This window comes from Fusarium subglutinans (assembly GCF_013396075.1).
Source record: "Fusarium subglutinans strain NRRL 66333 chromosome Unknown NRRL66333_c0000084, whole genome shotgun sequence".
Lineage (NCBI taxonomy): Eukaryota > Fungi > Ascomycota > Sordariomycetes > Hypocreales > Nectriaceae > Fusarium > Fusarium subglutinans.
The window spans coordinates 97,564-118,851 of record NW_023502147.1 but is presented as its reverse complement, the minus strand read 5'-3'; the positions used below and the strand labels follow the sequence as shown (position 1 = coordinate 118,851).

At 47.5% G+C, this 21,288-nt stretch overlaps 9 protein-coding genes across 9 annotated transcripts; 3 read left to right on the top strand and 6 right to left on the bottom strand.

Moving 5' to 3' along the window:
* Positions 1-21: 21 nt before the first annotated feature.
* FSUBG_7044 (c6 zinc finger domain protein) lies at positions 22-4,124 on the bottom strand (the record flags this gene model as incomplete). Its single annotated transcript, XM_036685307.1, has 5 exons — positions 22-35; positions 90-1,919; positions 3,193-3,808; positions 3,856-3,990; positions 4,041-4,124. 5 exons carry the CDS (start codon positions 4,122-4,124, stop codon positions 22-24), a joined length of 2,679 nt encoding a protein of 892 aa, XP_036537484.1.
* Positions 4,125-5,222: 1,098 nt separating this feature from the next.
* On the bottom strand, positions 5,223-6,468 carry FSUBG_7043 (choline monooxygenase; the record flags this gene model as incomplete). Its single annotated transcript, XM_036685306.1, has 4 exons — positions 5,223-5,272; positions 5,339-5,464; positions 5,515-6,362; positions 6,425-6,468. 4 exons carry the CDS (start codon positions 6,466-6,468, stop codon positions 5,223-5,225), a joined length of 1,068 nt encoding a protein of 355 aa, XP_036537483.1.
* Positions 6,469-7,220: 752 nt separating this feature from the next.
* Positions 7,221-7,826, bottom strand: FSUBG_7042 (uncharacterized protein; the record flags this gene model as incomplete). The annotated part of the gene is made up of 1 exon (XM_036685305.1): positions 7,221-7,826. The coding sequence occupies one exon, from the start codon at positions 7,824-7,826 to the stop codon at positions 7,221-7,223; it is 606 nt and encodes a 201-aa protein (XP_036537482.1).
* A 492-nt stretch (positions 7,827-8,318) lies between these two features.
* FSUBG_7041 (gEgh 16) lies at positions 8,319-9,258 on the bottom strand (the record flags this gene model as incomplete). Its single annotated transcript, XM_036685304.1, has 2 exons — positions 8,319-8,923; positions 8,979-9,258. 2 exons carry the CDS (start codon positions 9,256-9,258, stop codon positions 8,319-8,321), a joined length of 885 nt encoding a protein of 294 aa, XP_036537481.1.
* Positions 9,259-10,700: 1,442 nt separating this feature from the next.
* On the top strand, positions 10,701-11,918 carry FSUBG_7040 (NADH oxidase; the record flags this gene model as incomplete). Its single annotated transcript, XM_036685303.1, has 4 exons — positions 10,701-10,831; positions 10,957-11,132; positions 11,260-11,813; positions 11,886-11,918. The coding sequence occupies 4 exons, from the start codon at positions 10,701-10,703 to the stop codon at positions 11,916-11,918; spliced, it is 894 nt and encodes a 297-aa protein (XP_036537480.1).
* A 192-nt stretch (positions 11,919-12,110) lies between these two features.
* On the bottom strand, positions 12,111-13,981 carry FSUBG_7039 (uncharacterized protein; the record flags this gene model as incomplete). The annotated part of the gene is made up of 3 exons (XM_036685301.1): positions 12,111-12,657; positions 12,710-13,601; positions 13,675-13,981. 3 exons carry the CDS (start codon positions 13,979-13,981, stop codon positions 12,111-12,113), a joined length of 1,746 nt encoding a protein of 581 aa, XP_036537479.1.
* Positions 13,982-14,222: 241 nt separating this feature from the next.
* Positions 14,223-17,072, top strand: FSUBG_7038 (uncharacterized protein; the record flags this gene model as incomplete). The annotated part of the gene is made up of 1 exon (XM_036685300.1): positions 14,223-17,072. One exon carries the CDS (start codon positions 14,223-14,225, stop codon positions 17,070-17,072), a length of 2,850 nt encoding a protein of 949 aa, XP_036537478.1.
* Positions 17,073-17,375: 303 nt separating this feature from the next.
* Positions 17,376-19,039, bottom strand: FSUBG_7037 (uncharacterized protein; the record flags this gene model as incomplete). Its single annotated transcript, XM_036685299.1, has 4 exons — positions 17,376-17,466; positions 17,505-18,283; positions 18,425-18,860; positions 19,005-19,039. 4 exons carry the CDS (start codon positions 19,037-19,039, stop codon positions 17,376-17,378), a joined length of 1,341 nt encoding a protein of 446 aa, XP_036537477.1.
* Positions 19,040-19,467: 428 nt separating this feature from the next.
* On the top strand, positions 19,468-20,903 carry FSUBG_7036 (peptidase M61 domain protein; the record flags this gene model as incomplete). The annotated part of the gene is made up of 2 exons (XM_036685298.1): positions 19,468-20,401; positions 20,449-20,903. The coding sequence occupies 2 exons, from the start codon at positions 19,468-19,470 to the stop codon at positions 20,901-20,903; spliced, it is 1,389 nt and encodes a 462-aa protein (XP_036537476.1).
* Positions 20,904-21,288: the final 385 nt, after the last annotated feature.

Sequence of the window (21,288 nt, the reverse complement as noted above, 5' to 3'; positions counted from 1 at the left end):
TCTACTTGGCGATCAACTTTCTCAGCCCAGCATAACTGCTTAATGTTAATATACTTCCTTTTTCTTGCTTCATGTAAAGATCGACTTACCTTGCCAACCCCAGTCCTTCATGACGGTCATCCAATGTATTTCGCTCTTGACTGTCGAGCATGAAGGGCTAGAGGAAACCGTTTCGACACGAGTTGATTTAGATGACTTATCGCGTCTTTTCCAAGCCTCTGCTGTAATCTCCAAACATCTGTTGACAAGTCCCGAAGTGAGTCGAGAACCTAGAACTCGCCACCTGTCAGAGACCCAAGTCCGATCCTCTATCTCGGTAGCCTCACAACCCGCAATCATCAGCGGCATTACGGGAAATATGGCTGCATGAGAGTCTACCGGGACAGTTGCTATAAGGGTAAGTACCTTTCTGGCCATGTCCTGCAACGAAACTTGTGTCGGAAGCTCTGGCACTGCCTGGTGAAGAAATAGCAAGGTTGCCCACTTGTAAGCATTAGCTGTTTGTATCAGATCAATCGTGCTTGAAGATAGTTGAGTCTCCTGGTGTTCCTCATCAAATTCAGTGGAAGGCTCCCATCGCTCAATCGAAGTCCTCAAACGGACTGCCTCGGAGACAATTGCTGGCGAGTTGAGCTTTTCCTGCCTGCGCCGAACGCGGTTGACTAGATCAGCCACGCTGCCGAGAAGAGGGAATAGTGGCCTAGCGCATCCCATGAGAGGATCTACCGTGGATACTGAAGATTTGGAGCTGAATAAGCTGCAATCCGACATGAGCGGTAAATCCATGACGTATCCGTCATGGCACGTAATGCGCGTTATGGTATCCATATATATCCAGGTATTTGAGAGGAAGCCTAAGCCGCTCAGCTCATCTCTGGGACGCTGGGAAGACTGGTGTTCGATTAGCGCCTTTCGAAGAAGCTCGGCTCCTTTCCTAATGTAACTCGTGGTAGTAGAAGATCGAGGATGGCACCAGGCCTGAGCTAGGCTCACGGCCAGCGCCGTGCTGATGGTTGCCTCGGGTTTACAATCGCTAGTTTCCATGATTGCGAGCTGTTGGACTGCATAGTTGAGGTGTCTTAGTCCTATGGCGCGATGTTGAGGGAGATCATTGAATCCCTGGAAGCATGTCATGGCAGCAAGTGCGTGATAAAGCGCAGTGTGCTCCTTAGCCATAGGCCAGACGATCTTTCGCCATGGATTCCCGGATGAACTGTCTTTGATACATAAAACCTCGCATATGCGGCGATCAAAGAGTACAGAGATGTTCTCTGGAGAGTCGCTATCGAGCTGAGGCACCCTGTAAAGAGGCGACCTGGAGTGGTTCTTTGAACTTGATGGAGAGTGCTCATCATCTTCAATACCTACTTCTCCAAACTCGTCACCTCTATAAAAGCCCTGAAGTTCTGGTGTTGCTTCAACAAATTGTGAAGTACGCAAAACTGGCGACAGGGGGATATGATCATTTAGTAGGTTGATACACGGAAATGGTGCCCGTTCAGTGTTCAGTGATCCCGTTATGATACCGCCCGACATTACTGGGCAATCTGGCGGTGAGGTGTCGTGATGGACTTGTGGCGCATCGAAGGAATCGAGACCGGCAAGGATGTCGTAGAGGTCGTCTAGGTCTTCGGATATATCGAAGGACATCTCTAATGAGAGGTCATTGATCTGAGGACCATCAAAGTTGGTTCCATAGTCAACAAATTCGCACCGAGACCCTAGGTCAACAGGAGTCTGGGCTGTATGGGATTGCGGGAAGACAGGATCTCGTGGCGGGAATTCGGGTTGGCTGAGTAGATCGCTCGGGACGCCATAGTTGTCAGACTCACGTCTGACGGAGAGTTCGGGTTCGTCAGAGTGGAAAGCTCGCAATCCAAGATGAGGCCGCTCCGACCTGGGCTGTCCTTTTCTGCTATCTAAATAAAAGCCTTAGCATCGTACCATGAGCCTGTAAGGGACTTGGTGTCCTACTATTCCCTGACGATGTACTGCTTGCATCGGGCTTCTCAAATTCCCTCCACCTAAACTCTGCTTGATAGCCCCCGCATACCGCTTTCCGGCGAAGGCATTGGGAGCAGGAAGGTTTCTTCTCATCACATTTCCTTCTTCTTGCTTTGCATGTAACGCACCCTAGACTGAATATTAGCTCTTTCCTCCATCTAGCCTTATTTGCCACTCAAGATGGGTTTCAACACAACCATTTCGGCTTTTCTTGTTTGGTGCTCGTTTCTGTGGCGCTGTATGCACCTCCTTTCCTGGGGAAGCTGGTAATAGATGGCGTAGCTGAGATGTTTCGGGGGGCGTCATGTTTAGGTTTTCGCATATACTTCAAACATGTCTGTATAGCTGTCCGCTTCACACAAAGTCGGTCGTTCTGGCGGCTTGCTTGGTATATCAGGGTCAGATGTTGTGCAATATTTCTATTGTGCTAGGGGAGTTGGGGACTTCGATCACTAACTAGACATCAAGACCAGAGAGTAGATAAGAAAGCGGGGGAATGTGGTGACTATCTACAATAGGTCAATGTGGGCTGAGGAGGCCTTTTTTGGACTAGTCTTGACTCTTCTATCACCAATCAGGTACCATTGATTAGCTAGGTGCAGTCCAGGCCCTCAGGCGTAAAACTGGGGGAGATTATCCCATGCATGTGTTCTATAATCTCCAACATTTAGCATGGGGATTTCTCTGCTATAGCGGTCGGCATGAGTCTCATCGTAGGGATTTAATCGGATACCAAGCTCTGCACCACCACGGTCACTCGAGTAGCAACCAAATTGTCTAATTAATCCACTTCATGGCATGCAAACTTCTTCTGCAGACTAGACGGGCTGCAGGCAGGGGGGAGGGTCAAAATCACACCTTCCACTTAGTGATCTACCTTTCTGTATGTCTTATTCTCACGAGTTCCGTTTCCCTATGTAACTGCACGAGGCTTGCAAGCAATAGATATCAATAGTATCTATACACTATCAAAGTCTTGTCCAGACACTGCTACATGATCCCTTCGGCAGCTATTAAGCTGACATTTGAATCTAGGCTCGAATCCAACACTTTCTGCTCGTTGTTTGTTATAGTTTCCTTATTGAACTCGGCCAGGCACATTTCGAAAACCCGCTTCTGATAATCTAACAACCAACACACGTCAGTACTGATAATAGCATTTGAAGCGCGATAACATGTCCTACTTACGAATCACGCCATTTTCCTTGTTTGGATTCAGTATGCCCTCAGTATAAATCCCCACATTCAGGTTCATCTGAGCCATTTCGCAAAGATCGTTGTCTTCCGTTGCGACAGTTCGGGCGAATTTGTAATAATTCTTAAAATCCTCCGTTTCGACAGGTGACTTGTGATAGTAGTCGAACTGCATGATAGTTTGAGACGGATCATCTGTCGGCCAGGTACGGAACGAGGAGATACCACCACCGTACAAATTCAACGTGGAGTTGGGGAAGAAGTAAAGAAAAAGACCATCACTTGGACTGTCGCGTTTGCAGCCTGCTTCTGCTAGGTGACGTGAGAAGTTCTGTTCGTTAAGCACCTGGTATGTAGTCGGCGCATAAACCTTGGAGAATGATGGATGCGCAAAGGAGCAGTGAAGGCATTCTTGGAACCCATCGATAAGAGTCTTCCAATTATACTTGCCGGTGTATTTGAGGCTTTTTCTAAAGGGAAACGCGGTGAAGTCAACTGTTGAAATGAGCTCTTCAAGACCGGGAAAGTATTCGTTGAACTCAGGCGTCAAATTGGAGAAAGTTATAAAGACGAGGCCGGTCCGGGTGATATGGCGACGCATTAGAGTGCCCTAAGAGCGTTAGAGTTCAAGTTGAAGTTATAGCTTCCATCTCGTACGTCACTTGTGAAAACCTGGATATTATTCCAGTCTTCTGACTCGCGTCGAACAGTAAATTTGAACAGCCCTATATCATATAAACAGTCCTCGCCGTCAGCGGACCATCGTGTGACAACACCGAGATAAATCCAGGTCTAGGACACATTAGTAGCCGCCCCGAAAGATTGACCACTTACGGCCATACCTTGTCGAATATAGCACGCCTTTCTAGGCCAGCAATTGCCTTACTGGTATACCATGATGCAGGGAGTGTGTTTGGACAAGACATTTTTAATCGACAACTATGATATGGCGCATAAATTAACGTATTTTCAAAGCCTCAGGGGTGATGAGACTTTGAGACGTGGAATTCCGAATGGTTAGATATGTATCCATATCTCGACAAATTGAGAGTATGTATCAATGTCATGGTCTTGCATTCATTCCCAGCTCTGCTAGCCTCAAGCAGCGGATCGTGTTCTTGACCTCGATTAGGAAAAGCGATCCGACGCTACTGACCAATCATTTGTCTGAGCTTTAGATCCCTCGACTCCGAGTTGGGCGACTCTGCCTTTATTTGTGATTCCTCGGCGATTGTTCTCTGTGTGATTAACAATCTGTTGAAAATTGAATGATTAATAAGCTGAAAGTTATTGGAACGGTAGAAGCCATGGCGGCACTATATCATGGAAGAATTATTAGTCATGTTCTGTCGTTAGTGCTGCCTACTCGTACCTCAATAATATCTCTTCTAGCGTTACTCTTCACCATCGGCAAAGTTCTTGTGTCCCATTCATAATCCAAGCCCCAAATATCCTACAAATTGGAGGTGGGGGGCTGGGTGTTATTGCTGCCTTAAGTTTCGCGGGCAGTTTAAGGGCCAAGGTCACAGCTGTCTTTTGTTCAAATCACGAAACTGTCCGTGCGAATGGGTACACAGTCAGTTCATGTGACCATGGCGAGGTAGAGGGGTGACGTCCAAGCAAAGGACTTGTTGGGCACCATGAAGCCACTTCTGAGTGCCCACAGTGAAGAACATTCCTCCTCCATTTTCGAATGACCAGGTATATTGTTAAATCGTCATTACTACTAATGACATACCTGGGCTTGGCCATAGCATGGCGGATTTAATTGCGCCCACATTTTCACTGGGCATCACCGTTATTTTACTCACTCAATATGGTTTGAATATCGAGAAGGAATACATTGAGCGGTATCCTAGCAATATGTTCCTATCTAGCATCGGCTGCGTCGGTTCTCGAGAGACAAGATTAAGCTGGATCCAACAATTAAGACTTATTCGTAAAGAACTTAGGAAGATAAAAATTTAGAAAGAAGCCCCAGTAGATCTCATGCTGGAATCCTTAATTATAAACCATCTTACTACCTACCATGCCAGATCCCCAGAGTTATCAAGCCCTTCCAAAGCCATACATACTGTAAAGATATATTAGTCATGCTCACTTTCATCTCGTCGTAGAGACTTAGTAATATCAAACTCACTCCCTTCAGCTTTTGCATAGCCATTACTTCGACACTGGTTGACTGTAGCTGGCTTGATCTCTGCTCCTTCGCTCTTTTCTCTTTCGGCGTGCTTATCCACCATATCAGCCAACGTCGCATGCTCATCTACACATGCTCAGTCTTCTATCGTTACCAAGCGCGATCGCACGACCTACCTCCGCCATGATATAATGAATGGACAGAGCTTGTGAGTTTCTCATACAGCTCTTCATGTCCCCGAACGATTGAATTGATCTCAAGCTCCAGTTTGGGCTTCAAACGTTTCTCAAAGTCGGAAATATCTTGCTTCGACTTTGAGTACACGTCGCATCGTACGGTGGTTTGTCTAACAGATTCCGGAGAATATGTGAGCTGGTACCAGACGGGACTTCCCTCCTGTGAATAAATGGTGGTCAGAGGGCTGAACCGCAGTTGTCCTGCCGCAGAAGTGCCAAGCAATCTCGACAAAGAACTTTTAAAATGGACAGACGCTATTTCTCGATGAAAGGCATTCCCTAGACCTCTGTGAGCATGCGTTGTATTTGGTGCTAGCAAATCCAGACACTGACCAGGAACCTTCCAGTTGAACTTCCCTTTCACTTCCCAAGATCCAAGATATTGTTGGGTCTGGTCAGTGGCTACTGGCCTTCCAATTACCTTCGCCCTCTCAAGCTCGGTGTTTCCCGCTTCTGCGCTACTGTTCAAATTGATGTGTAGAAATCCATCGTCATCCATCTTGGTGTGAACAGGAAAAAGACCATTCTGGCTCTTATCAAAACCAATCACATCTTCAAATTGGGGCGCCTTCGTAAGTTGCCCTTTGTTATTATAACTCCACCCGTGATACTTGCAGCCAAGTATAGATGCTGAGCCAGAAGCTTTTTTAGTCACCGGAAATGCGCGGTGCCGACAGACGTTATGAAATGCTCGCACCACATCATCCTTGCCTAGCATAAGGAGGAGTCTAAAGCCAGCAATTTCAAATGCGATATAATCGCCAGGCTTGGAGAACCGAGTGCGGTGACTGACGCAAATCCAGTTCTACTTTTGTCAATGGAATCCAACATTTATCGACTGAGGACATACCTGGCTGAAGATGGCTCGCTGTTCAAGACTGAACCGCTTGGCATCCGTCCACCATCCTTTCGGTGGCTTGAACGACCCAGCAGAGACTTGGCCTACTCTGGACTTGGAGAATAAAAACGTTTCAATTGATAAGAATAGAAGTAGCGCCAAGGTGAACAGAATTGCAGAAAGAATATAAAGGGACGTATCATTGAGCCTAAACATGGCTTGGGAGGCTTGTGAGCTGGACAGTGTAAGAAGATGATAGTTACTTAGAATAGGTACTGGTTAAGTAATTGTTAAATATTAGGCTAACAATTATATTTCTTCTTACATTTGACTCAAGATACGCTCTCTTGTATACGTATCATGGTTATCATATGAGTACTCCACCTGCTTGGTCAGCCGATAAGATCTGCTTCTGGATATCCTATCCCTTGCAAAATGCAAAGTGACGAGCCTCGGGTGTAAGACCGTCATTGCCAATAGTCCTTCATGTTCATGTGGGTACAACTTACCTAGAACAATATGGGAAAGTGGTGTTCTCATGATAACACTACTGACTGTAGCGTTGACCAATTACAAGGGTTGAAATAAGGGGATTCACTTTCCTAAAGTGGATGTATTTCACGCGACAGCCATTATTCGCCACATATGCCTGGTTCCATGTCTCCAAAGAAGTTAAAAATTAATGCTAATGCAGCTATTCCATCTATGAATTCCAGTATCAAGAGCCGTATTGTCATCATCATGCCCAAAAGCAATAAGAGCTATAGGGGTGGGGTCAGCTCTCGGCGGAAGATAAAGAAAACCTTTACTAGAGCAAGGAATTCAAGGCATTTATAGCAGCGCTGCACCCAGCCTTGACATCATCAACCACTTCCGTAAGCTTACTCCAGTTCCCCGCCAGATATTCCTTAAGGGTGCGCAAGATAATCGCACTCGAAAGCGCAGATAATGCCCTTTGGATAGCCTTGTTAACAATGCCCATGCTGTAGCTCATGAAATTGGCCGCTCCACTTTGCTGAGCAGGAGGGAGGGCACTAATAAATTTGACGGCCACATCCGATGCATTGCTGAATCGTTTGGAAAAGCTTTGGTTAGCGGTCCAGTAAGCAGTCTCGATGGCAGGACCCCAGACGTCTTTGTTAGGTTGCGTACCCTTCAAGCGTTGAATGGTATCGATGCATGCCCCACTAGCAGTCTGGATGTGTTGAACAGTAGCTACGTTGATGGCGATAAGCTGATTATTGACATTATCTTCCGGTGGATAATCATCATGATGCATTGGCACCTCGATTTTAGAGGTCTCCAAAGCGTCTGAAGAGTGCATTGATATCGTGTTGAGAGTTGGAACAGACAGCGCCATATCATGACGGAAATTCTGCTCCCAAGCGGGTACAGTTGCACTTGTTGAAGACATGATGATGTTATGGTCAAAGTTTATGGTTTGAAGACTCTGGAGTATGTGCGAAAAATATATAGAGTAATGGGCAACCTTGGGAATATATACCGCATATTTTGCGCAAGTTCGATACCGGGTTTTAGCTAGTGCAAGCATCTCTCAGCCCCTATTGGCTAGCCAGATTCCCTGCCCTGATTTCAGCTTTCAGCTACAAGCCTCAACTGCAAATAACAAGTCTCTATTGGCTAGCCGAGCGGGACTATTGGCTTCAGTCAGCAAAAACCAGCCTTTAAAGGCATCTTATTTTGTAAGTGCTAATGGACCAAGCTCGTCAATCACGAGCAAGCACAGAGAGAAAAGAGTTCATCAGCAAAATCTTATTATACTATCGCCCTTCCAAATGTACTATGTAGATATCCTGCTTCCATCCCCCACCTGTCCAGTCCCTTGTGTCGGTGTTCCAGTCTTCCCTTGGAAAGTTCGCGTTACCAATCGTTATCAGTCTATGGTTTAGGCAGAGAAGCGAGTGGCACGGCGGTTGTTGCGAGTGCTAGCATCAGTCTCATCCTCCTCATCCTCGTCTTCATCATCATTGCCATTATCATTGGCGTTGCCATTGTTGTTACCGTTTGCGTTCCCGTTGGCACCGCCATTGGTGGTGTCGTTAGTGGTATCGTTGGCAGTGTCCTCGGCGTTGTCATTCGCATTGCCAGCACCAGTATTGCCCGTGTTTCCAGTGTTTCCGGTTTCAGTAGCATTTCCAGCATTACCGCCATTGCCCTGGACCATCTGGACCGGGATCACACCACCAAATGGGCCGGCGCGAGCTGGGTTCTGACAGCGGACAAGACAGACATTATCCTCGCCTGCGACTGTTCCAGTACAGTTTTGCCCGGCAGGAATAGAAGCAACAAGAGGAAAATCTCCCATCTCGCCGTCCCGGTTGCGACCCCGGTCATTGCCGGCGACATTAGTTGTCACCTGTATATTCTCCCAGGATGTACCGGTGCCGTCGGCATTGATCATGCACGTGTACGGACCAGCACCGTCTGAGTTGACCTGATGAACCGTCATCTCGAGGCTACCACCGGGGTTCACCTGAGGAAGCTCCGATCCTGATTTAGGTGTTAGTTTGTGAAATAAATAACATCGTCAAGGCGGATAGCTTACCTGTCTCTTCCATGATGTCCAAAGTTCCCTGCTCGATGTCGTTATCACCGGCAGACAAGGTTTCGCCGACGGTATCTGCGGAGTTCCCTCGGAAGCGGGTTGCATCCTGCTGGAAAGGGCGTCTTCGAGTTCCGTCTCGAGGAATTGAGGTATCAACACCAAGGGCCATGCCAGAGCCACCAGCATCACCGACGGCATTAGTGATAACACTGTGGGCTGAGACTGCTGCGAGATCGGCAGCGACGAAAAGGGCCATGAGGAGGTTCTTGATGGGAGCCATTGTGGAAGTGGGTTTACTGTGAATAAGACTGAGAACAAAGTTGGACAAAGGATGAGGAGTGAACTAGTCAGAGAGACCGAAAATAGAGACCTGACCGGCAGGGGAGAAGTGATTAAAAAGGAAGAAGATGATGCTGATGCTGATGCTGATGCTGATTGTTGATGCTGATGTTTAGAACAATGAAGGGGAGATGTGAAGACTTATATAGAAAAGTCAACGAGTCTGTTTCCTCTTACGGCCTTCTTAACAAACACAGATATCACCACCAAAGAAGCAGCCAAGTAAAACACAAGACACTCTCGAGACATTCAACAGCTTCACGATAGTTCCTCAAAATGTGTCAAACATCACCAGACAAACATATCACGCACCGCACGGCTTCTTCACCTACGCTTTGACCCTTGCCCGCCCAGCCAAGACCCGGAATCCTCGTCTCCCGAAGAACACAGCCACTCTGTCAAACAAAACGTCAAACAGCCATTGCTAAACTGCGATTTGCTCATTAACCATAAAACGCCTGCACTTAAAACACAGAAACTGCTTCTGAGCTACGGACACGGGCCATGATCGACAAACAGGTCGGCGAGAGCGGCACGTTTGTAACTAATTCCAAGACCTCGTCTATCTTCTGAGGAGCCAATCGTATCTCTGCGTCGCCAAGTTCCGAGATCTGTGGAGGTCCTAGCCAATTGTCTGTCGGGGAATGTGTTTTGGGGGAGAGACGTCGCAGGTGGTGTTTCAGGGGAGAGGGCTGAGCACACGGTCAAGAGGGGGACAAAACGGATATGGTGAAGATTCGAAACTGTTTGGCTATATCTAAGCTAAATATTATGTCTATTTTTTGAAAAGAGTTACACGTGAAGGCGGCCGAAGGGTTGTGGAATGGGAATGACCCTTGTTGGGGTTTGTTCCCGGCCGAAACCCTGGATGGCACTAACCAGCACGAACAGGTCATTGTGGGGTCGGTCCAACTAACCATGACTTGAGTGGATTTACCGTAGCTTCGGAGGATTTGGGTTCAGTCCACCCTAGAGTTCCTCCGCGGCCAGTTTAGAAATTTCGTGATATTTAGTTAGAGAGATAAAAGATGGATAACTAGTAAATAGACAAAATATATTAAGGTAAAAAACAAGAAAAACTCATGCTTGAGTCTGGATTTGACCAAACCTTTACAAAAAGATCACCACCGGGAATTGCGCCAACGATGAAGTCCACAGCCAATACACAAGTTCAATTACGATGCGGACTTGTCTTCAAGAACAGGCTTGTGAAGACTGCAATGTCTGAAAAGATGGCACAGAACTTACTGCCATCTGCCAATCATAGAGCATTGTATAAGCGATGGGCAGAAGGTGGATGGGCAGCTCTAATCACGGGCGAGTTTTGCGAAAAGCTTTCTCCATACGCAAAGAAGCTTGCTCTGACAAGGATTAGGAAACATCATGGTTTCGGACCAGTATCTCGGCAGCAATCAAGACGTCGCAGTCACCGGAACCACATCGAATTTGCTACAGAGTTGGTTAGAGTGGACAGCTTCTACCAAGGATCAGAACTGTCATATGATTGCTCAATTGTAAGCCCAGTCACGATGTCAAGACGCAGTGACTAACGGGAGCGATGATGCAGAAACCATCCAGGGCGGCAGTCTCCAATTGGAGCAGGAAAGAGAAGCATCTTCTCAAAAACAATCGCTCCCAGTGCTATTCCGATCAATCTCGGCGATAACACCGTTGCCAAGTTGATCCGTATGCTGGTATTTGGAACCCCGAGGGCCATGACACGGCATGACATGGATGTTGTCATCGCGCAATTCACTCAAGCTGCGCATCTGGCTTACCAAGCTGGCTTTCAAGGTGTTGAGGTTCATGCAGCACGTGAGTGGAATAGTATGTGAACGAAGCTGTATTCTTACTGACTGTATCTCGTAGATGGCTTTCTACTGTCTCAGTTCATGACGCCAAACAGTAACAAGCGCGATGATGAGTTTGGACGTTTCAACAGACAAGCGCGTCGAACTAGTTCTTCGCATCATCCGATCCATCCGAAAAGAAGTCCCCAAGACATTCTGCGTTGGTGTCAAGATCAATTCCGCAGACTTCAAGGATGAAGAGGTAATGACTCAGATGCTACGACAGATCGAGTTGATTCAGCAGGAGGAAATCGACTACATCAATCTCAGTGGTGGATCCTTCGAAGACCCTCAGATGATGAGCACCAAATCATCCCTGCAGCCAAGTTCCACCAGGTCCCGCTCAAGTATTCGCGAGGGTTTCTTCCTTCGTACAAGTGAAAAGATTCGTCGCAAGTTTCCTGATCTCACACTGCTTGTGACTGGCGGGTTCAGGAGCCGGAAGGGCATTGCTGGAGCTCTTGATAACAACGCCTGTGATCTAATCGGACTTGGGAGACCAGCTGTGAAATATCCAGAGTTGCCAAGAAAGATCGTGTTCAATGAGGATGTCAGCGATGATGAAGCTAGATTTGACGTAGAATCTGCCCCGGCCGGTGGATGGCTGGCTTCAAAGGTCCGCTCTGTTGGAGCAGGCGTTGAGACTGTAAGTTCACACCCTCTCGTTGAAGCGCCTTTGTATCGTCGTTCAGTAAATTCCTCGTCTAACAGCATCTAGAAATACTGGGTGACGGCTATGAGTAACCTCTAATACACATATCCTTCTCAGTAGGAATGACACACTACCTTGTCCCGATGTACTGTTTCCCATACTGGACTGTAGCAGGTTCTCCGAGTTCGATATCGTCCTGGTTGATGCTTATATAATAGAATACAAAGGCAGTGGTATCATGACCTGGTCGGATGGCAATTCCTGTCGGGAGTGCAGAGTGCTTCCAAGGTCTTAATGACCAAAAGTGAAAAACCCTTCAGGAAGTCGGCCCGGGACACCAGTAAATGAGAACGTGAAATCGTCCACGGAATCGTTCTCGATAGTGCTTCTGATGGTGGGCCGAGATGAGCTCCAGCTATTCTGTTGCTCGCCACTTTCACTCAAATCATCGCTATCTTCTTGATGAGGTGGCAGCGATTTAAGGGCCAAGAATCGCATGTGGCCGACCAGGTGATCGATCAGGGAAGAACTTCCTTTCTCTTCACCGCAGAGCGGGCAAGCCTCGAACAGTGGACCAGTCTTACGAACATTCTGATCAGCCAGTATCCCGAGTTGATCGTCAGTAAACATGCCTGGATGGCTATGCTTCATATGATGAAGGTAATGGTCTCTGGAGTCAGCCAAAAATTCGCCATGCCGCTTCGATGCACAGCGCCATCGTAAAGTATGCTGCGACATGTGATTTATCCATGTGTTGCTGTCAGTATACAAATGTCCAGACGTGTGGCAAGCCTCGAATAAACAGACGTAAGGTTCAAGATCGTTCTTGACATGATATCTATTGTTGATTAGTATGACCATATTGCGATGCAAGGGCCTATCATACTTACTTCCATTTTAACTCGTCGATGACTTCACTAATTGGTAGCACATGAAAACAATATGGGCAGGTGGCTTCGCTCACTGCCTTGAGGCAATCATCCCAGGCCTTAGCCAATGCTCTGTCCCGTACAGCTCCAGCATCAATAATAGCCCGAACATCTCCAGGAGCTATGGCAGTCATGTCGACACCTTCATAGTAACTATCGATAGTAGATAGCCTCTGTCTGTGCCTATCTTCGATATCCTGCTTCGCCCTATTGTACCTTTGCATAAAAGCGCCGTTGGGGGCAGGAGGAAATATAAGTTCGTCCTCATCGCTCAACGTGACTGTTTTAGATATTGACAGTATTGATGGGGCTGCAGCCTTCTTGTAACCCTCGGGTGAAAACGTCGTCGCAGTGTCAGCGGAATGCATGGCACTATGTGATGGTGCTGCGATGATCCTTTTCTTCGCAGGCCTTTCAGCATCGCCCAGCGTCGTCATGATTTCTGACTCAGGATGTGAGATGCCCGGGCCAGTTGTTGTTTGAGGGAGATGTATTGGGTTTTTTCCGTAGCGCTCTCGACGATCAAGTAACCTTTTGCGTCGAAGAACCATTGAGCTTGCAAGGCGCTTGCGGATCTCTTCGCTGGCAACATGATACCTGTCGTTTATATAATTCAAGAAGACAGAGTGGATGAAGGGCCCCACGTCATTGCCTTCGTCATCTTTGATCTTGAACCTTTCGGCCGCTCGACTATTCTGCGTTTCTTTACTAGCACGGCGTATCGTGTTTGTGATTTTGTGCAGTAAGGTGATCTCGGTCGACACTGCGTTTAGAGTCTGGACGAATTCCTCGATAGCCTCGTCGATGGATTTTCTATCTTGACTTTGAATCATTGAGTCGAAGATCTGCGAACCTATTTGTGACATATGTTAGGAAAACTGAACCGCAAATCAAACTTTGGACTTGAGATCAGCGCTGCTACGTACCAGTCTTGATCCGAAAGTCCAGTGCCTGCAACAGGCCGATGATAGGTGTTTTAACATCCGAGGCATCTCTGAGTCTATAATCCAAAGAGTCGCGGCCAGTGCTGAAGACGCGGATGTTGGCTGTCCAAAGTTGAAATCGGGCGAGTTGATCCTCGACTCGGACTACCGGCCAAGGAGCGTAAGGCTTGTCTAACTTACTAGCGCCATTGAGGCAATGTTGAAAAGACTCGGAGCACTTTTGGGCACACTTCGAGATGGAGGCTGTTGGAGTATGGGCTCCTGTCTCGCGAGCGAGCGATACCGACATTCTATTTGCGTGTGTTCGTCACTATGCTTCTGAAGTGAGGAGAGATCTCTGGCGGCTAAATACACTCATTATGGCCTCACAGGTAAGGCAGCTTTGCAGGAATGTGCGGGGAACTGTCCAAGATAACGTCTATTCTGAAGTTCAGCCGCACCGTGGGGGCACCAAATTCAGCTCACGTCATCCCGGATCAACGAATGTCAATATGGGTCTCGTAATCTTGCCTTGAACATCTATTGACAACATGGCGGCGATGAACCTTGATCTTGCAGGAGCAACTGGTGGTGAGATGATTAATACCTTGTATTTGACTTACAAAGCAGCTCAGCAAATCAGCGAAACTCTTTGGGTCAACGAGAGGGATGAAGAGCTGAGATCCTTTTGTGCCAGCCTTATGGCATATTTCAACATGATAAAAAGGAGCCTGGGTATCTTAGACGATACAAGTGTGCCTGACGAGGATAATGGCCTCATCACCCTGCTGCTGGGACCAATAAAGCTCATGTTTCCGACTAGCTCCCTTCAAGTCCCTATCAAAGACGGGTTGCGAGGAATAATACTACTAGGCGAAAACATCGGTTACGCAAAAAGCGATCTCGCTAAATTGAGCGATGTCTTATCGGTGGACTTGAAGAAGACCTTCATATTACGGAATGAATTACTGAAATCACTGGTCACCTGCGAGGAAGCGCTACGTGATAGCTACCTCGAAGACCCTTCTCGATGGGGCGAAGAAGACTTTTCCCCTCAGTTGGTGATCGCAGAGCTTCCTTACAATATTTTGAATGCCGCTCAATCAACATTCGAGGCTATGGTAGCATGTACCGATTGCCCATGCAAAACAGAGCACGACTTTGGAGCTCGGCTCTATTTAAGCACCCACCGAAAGCCGCGAGAATCTATGCTTCACAGTCAAGATGAGGATGTTGTCGATTTTGATATGTTTCTTTCTACGCATTATGACTGGCAAGAGGTCCGAGTTCATGCAACGGGGAAGCAAGGAGTGCCTGATGCAGTGGGTCTTCAACATGCCAAGCGGAAGCGATTGGAGGCCAAATCGCTCAAGATAAAGAGGCTCTGTGAGGTAGTAGCAAATGCCAAGTCAATGACCGCATACCGCCTCGAGCTCAAGGTGCTACGGAATCAACTATTTCAGCTTTTACCAGAAATATGTGATTCTTCCATCGACACGTCACAGAACGCAGTTTCTCTGGACTATATCCTGAGGCATACGAGAGGGTCTTTCACCGAGAGGACGAAACGGATGTTGGCTGTAATCCTGGCTTCAACGGTATTTCACCTCTACAACACTCCTTGGCTGCAGCCAACGTGGGGCTTATCTGATGTTCTATTCTTCCACACTTCATCGTTTACTACCCTTTTCAGGCCATTTATCAATAGTCCCCTCCTGAATCTTCAAAATCCTCGTAATGAGGCTCCTCCCGAAAATCCCAAAACCGACGACATGGTAGATGACACTGAGGCGGACGATACAGATGTGGAGGACTTCTTTAATCATCCATGCCCGACCGTCATCACATTAGCTTTACTATTGCTAGAACTATACTTCGAAACGCCATTCGATATTCTCGTCCAGAAATTCAACGCTAAGCTAGGAACAAATACAAAATCCTCGGCTTTTACTAAATACTTGGATGCGAATCTTGTATTTCAAGCTTGCAAGGCAGAGATTCCCTCGAACTCTCAATTTTACCTGGCATTAACAAATTGCTTGGACCCAAAAGTCTGGCAAGACGAACACGGGGAGATGCTAGACACCTTGACGCTAAGAAAGACGATTTATCAGAAAGTCGTACTACCGCTAGAGACGGAACTAAGCCAGGCCTATAGTTCTATTCCCATCGAGGAGCTTGACAAATTCGCACAGAAGATAGATTTTGGGAGTTGGGGACAACCGAATCATAACCTGCACGGGAATTCTCAAGAATCAGTAACAAGCACACTGAGAGCTACTTCCATGGACCGTCAACGGTCCTCACCCATCCCGGGATACTCAATTGGGGGCTCCAGGATTCGAACAAATATAGAAGAGCAAGGACTGGATATGCACTCTTACCCTCATTCTGCATACACTGTCGGCATCATTTGTGCACTTCCTCTAGAGCTTCGGGCAGTACGGACGCTTTTTGATGCAGAACACAACGGGCACACTAAGATGAAAGGTGACAGCAACACCTATGCACTTGGTACAATAGGGCAGCATATGATAGTTGCAGCTTGTCTTCCATCAGGCGAGTATGGAACAAACGCGGCTGCTGACGCCGCATCCAACATGAGAAGAACTTATCACGAAGTTGAATTTTGTCTCTTGGTTGGTATAGCTGGCGGAGCTCCCTCCCCAGAGGCAGATATTCGCCTAGGAGATGTTGTGGTCAGTCATCCAACGTCAACATCCTCGGGTGTTATCCAATATGATAGAGGCAAAGAGTATGAAGGAAATGCCTTTCAGCTCACCGGTATTCTCCAGGGACCACCGCGGAGCTTGAGGACCGCTATAAGCGCACTTCGTTCAAAGCCTGATGCGTCTTCGAGCTCGCTTCAAATACACCTGGAAAAGATTGTCCGATCTATACCAAGTTCCTCTACGTCAGACTACAGCCACCCTGGACAAGAGAATGACCATCTCTTCAAGGCAGTATGCTCTACCTGCTTTGCACTTCGGGACTGTATCAACGCAGACAGCCATATACAGCGCAGGCCACGCCGTCTAACAGACCTACCAGAAATACATTATGGCCTTATTGCATCAGGAAACAGGGTTCTCAAAGACGCCAGTGCACGGGATCGCTGGGCAAAAGAGCATGGCATATTATGCTTTGAGATGGAAGCAGCAGGCGTCATGAATATTCTCCCATGCCTAGTTATTCGTGGTATCTGCGATTATGCAGATGCTTATAAAAACAAAGCATGGCAGAATTACGCAGCAGCAACTGCAGCAGCTTATGCTAAGCTGTTGCTTTGCCATACTGCTCCCAGCAGAACAGACTGGGAGGCTGAAATAGATGGTTACGAAAGTCCCCCGTATGTGTATGTCAGTGGAGATAGACCGCCAGCAAAGCGCCGAAGAGCTTAGATGAGATTAAAGCGTAGGACTTAATTAATCTGTATTCTTTTCCCCTTTCAGTCATTTTTCCACCAATCCTACTAGGTAAATTAGAAATAATACTCAATCGAAATTCCGTCCAAAAATAAACACCAACGTCTTTAGTCATCGATTAAAGACTACAATATGTCTACCAATCTCTTTATTACTGCTATAACTATACCTAAAGGCTACTAACAAGTCGAAGCAACTATGCGACTAAAAGACCCAGAAGCGTTCCGGCCTATGACAGCAAATTTCTGCCCAAATCGTGCTACCGGGCTGGAAACAAGGTCATCTGTAATCAAGGAACTTGAGGAGCATAGTAGTGGTAAAATTCCTTTCTGCAACTGCGACCGTATACACAGCAGCATTTCTTTCGCATCTATGAAATTTATAAGCATCGATCCACGATGTGAATACTGTTCATATCTTGGGAAGATAGTCTCAAGGATCCACGACACAACGTGAGGCTCTGGCACGCACAGCGCCAAAGTCACCAGAACCCAGAGAGGTCCGCTGTCATACACGTCGTAGCGGATAAGCTGCGCTGGATCGAGCCCTTCAATCACCGAAAGCAGGTGAGCTACAACGGCGGGAACATGTGTACTTGGCGCTCTAGGTCGTGTGGCAAGAACGTACATATTCAGGACTTGCGGCGATGTAATAACTAAGCTGATGGCATAACGTAGATAATTGAACGCGGCTTGGGGTGTCCTAAACTGTAGCGGTGTCACGTCTTCGACCAAGACTAGCCGGTCCTCAAAGATCTGATCAAGTGCGGAAGGGAAAGATGTCTGTAGAACTGGGAGCTGTGATTTGTCAAGACCGTTGCGCCATTCATGGAGTACCTGCTTCGTGGCATCAAGACCGTTCATCAATTCCTCGATGCTGAGAACACATTCAGCTTCAGAAGAGAGCTCCTCTGTGTAGTTGAAGTCAAAGAAATGCGAGTACCATTGCCGGAAGTGACCTAATACGAGTCTCTCATCTATCCCATCAGAAGCCGCGCACATTTGCAAGACAAGCCGATCCCTCATCGAGATCGCATTGGTAAGGGCAGATGCGACACCAGAAGAAAATTGCAGAGCATGAGACATCAAGACTCTTTCTCGAGTGTCGGAAGCTCTACTAAGTTCGATCTCTAATGGTCTAAAGGCAAGTTTTTGTCTGTTTTTGCGTGTCCGCATATCGGCCCAACTCTTAAGAAGTAGACGCCCTGTCGATGTTTGGCACAGCTCTTCAATAGATGATAAGACAATGGCATCGGCACCATCCATATGAACGAAGCTTCCGTGTACACTCCCGGACTCCTATTCGAATAGAACTAGTAAAAGAGTTACTGCAAGGTTCAGGTGGGGAGATTTGTTTCCATTGGGGGTTGTGTCGCTAATTGTTCGGATGGCATCGTTGTAGTAATTGATAGCGAGACGAAAGCATGACTGTGTCAATTTATCGGTCTGCCTCTCCTTGATATGCCACGAGGATGATGTAGGATCGCGGCGGAAGACATTCTCTTGGAACAGATTGGAAGCTGAGATGGCCATCAATGCAGGTTCGAGATAGGGATGATATAACAGGTCCGTCAGCCAATCACCCATGAGGTGCGTCAACTGCCCATGGACGCAGCGATTGAAGTGGCTTGGTAGATATGCTTCATGTGGTGATGTGTTCTTTTCCAGCGCAGCTGTGCGCTTTGGCCGTTGTGGATTATCCCCAGTTCCGACTGAGGCAGGCAGCCATGTGAGCCGGACGGTATAACCATCGCATTGCAAGCCGCTACGCGTGCAGTTGGAGCACGAAATTTGGTCAGATCGCACTATGACAGAGAAGGATCCATCAGTTCGATTCCACGACGCTTCCGTGGGGGGTTGGGATAGTGCTGAGAAGACTAGTTTGGGGTGAAAATGCGGTATTACGTACCTTGCGGTGCTTACGGCGGCAAGTGTGGCAGCCATCGCGTGTTCGGCATATTCGAGTCCTCTTGGGTCGAGGGGGCGCTGGCCGGTACATGGGCGCTGATGGTAGAAGGATTTCGCACTTTGCTCTGACGAGTTACTCGGCTGGGCGAGCATCTGCCGCGATGGTGCTTGAGGAAAGCAAGTCAGGTAATAGTGGAGATGCGGCCGTGACTGTTTTATCACGGCATCTTAGTGCAAAACATATTGGATGTGCGGTTTCTTAGCCTTATCTGCTCGTTCTCGCACACCGCTTTGGGTTTAGTCTACTGGTTGTGTGACGAATCTATTCCGTGGCCGTGGATGATCGAAGTAATAGGCTCAGATGTAAGCAATGGACCTGGGCAACTGCTGGGATCTATGATTATAAGTACCTAGTTACCCAACTCATAGACTCGTACATATCTTCATTCTCAAATCTTCACAACATGGCATGCTCTAAATATCCTTCAATCTATCTTTGCTTGGCTCCTCGTTTCGACAAATGCGGCGTCAGCGCACTCTCCGTCCATCTCGTGATAGAGAATCCCTCTGTCCAAGATGGTGAGCCTATGTTTTTGTTTGACACCTTTACGGACAACGTCCCTGGACATCCGTACCGCGAGAGCGACATCCATGCTTCAGATGATGACGGACCTCTGCCACTTGCCTTCCGCGACATTCCAAGTCTAAACCGTAACACGCAGCAGCAATGGTGCCCGACTCGACAAACCAAAGGTCATGTCTCTTTGAGATTTGATGCCTTTCCCCGCACAGTCTCGGAGAAGACTCCATTGGGGGCCCGTGTGGATCTTCGCAGGGATCAAGGCGGTCTACAGGGCGCTGGTCGTTGGTTTCTGCCCCTTCTCATATCTGAACGTGTTCACAAAAACACTGTAGAATGGATCTTGCCAGAAGACACACCACGGTCAACAAGATGTGTCTGGAGCCTCGGAGAAGGCCCTGATCCCGTCGTCGTAATTGGTCGTGCTGATACGGTTTGGAGAACAGTTTACATGACAGGTCCTGTTCGCTCCTATCCAGACTCAGCCGCCCAGAAAGGGGACATTCTCGCTGCTTGCTACTGGTTCGGCGACCTACCTCCCAACCTCGATCGACTTAAGGCCTACAATACAAGTCTTTACCCAAAGATGGCAGAACACTTCGGGGTTTCAGGGGAGTCCTATCGTGTTTTTATCCGCAAGACAAAAGTCGGATTTGGAGGCACGGGTTTCATGGGTAGCTACGTGCTAGAATATGATGAGACAGTAGCCGACGAAACTGATGATTCGCTTTTGCTTCTTTTCACACATGAAATGGTTCACAGCTTTTCTGGCCTGAGTCCTGAAGAGGACGGCTATGATAATGATTGGTTTATAGAAGGTAGTATCTCTTAACAGGTTATTTATATTAAGCTAATAGTCGTCCAGGAATCGCCGAGCTTTACTCAGCCTACCTACCATACCGTTTCGGACTTAAAGACAAAACCTTTCTGATTGAGAGTATTAATCGTCATCTTCAGGGATACTTCTCTTCTCCGCGAATCAGCATGGATATTCGGGATGCTGCCCAAGAGATGTTTACTGATTGGTATGCTGAATGGGTCCCGTATAAGAGAGGTTGCATTTATCTACTCTTCATTGACTGCTGGATGCGAAAGCAAAATGGTCAATGTGACTTATTATACAACGGAAGCCTGGATCAGATTGTTGTAGACCTTTCCCGTCGATGGAGACTCGGCGAAACTGTACGGGCTAGCGACTGGCTCGACCAAATCCGCAACGAATTGGATTACACCAGCTTCTCTTTGGACAATTACTTCAGGGACATGCTCAATGGCAAGCAGCTTATGGACTTTGAGGGGCTGTCTTTCCCTGAGCCATAGACACGCTTCGTCCCCGTTAGGATCCCAATTCTCGAGTTTGGTTTTGATAAACGTAGCCGGAGCACGCGGGTCATTACAGGTGTTGTTCCTGGCTCCAATGCGGAAGCTGCTGGACTGAGGGACGGCATGCATCTCTTGGAAGCGTCAAGGCCTTCTAATTGCGTTGAGAATGTGAACGACATATATCAAGTGAAGGTGCAAGATGGCAATATTAAACAGACTATTCAATTCTTGCCCAGAAGATCAGAAAGGGTATTGGGCTGGCAGGTACGGGATAGTATGTCTTCACTCTAAAGAACTTCGAGATCATATTTCTGTCGGCTACGTATGGCTGCAGTCCAAATAGTACGCCATCCGATTCCAAAAGTGACGCAGCCCTCATACT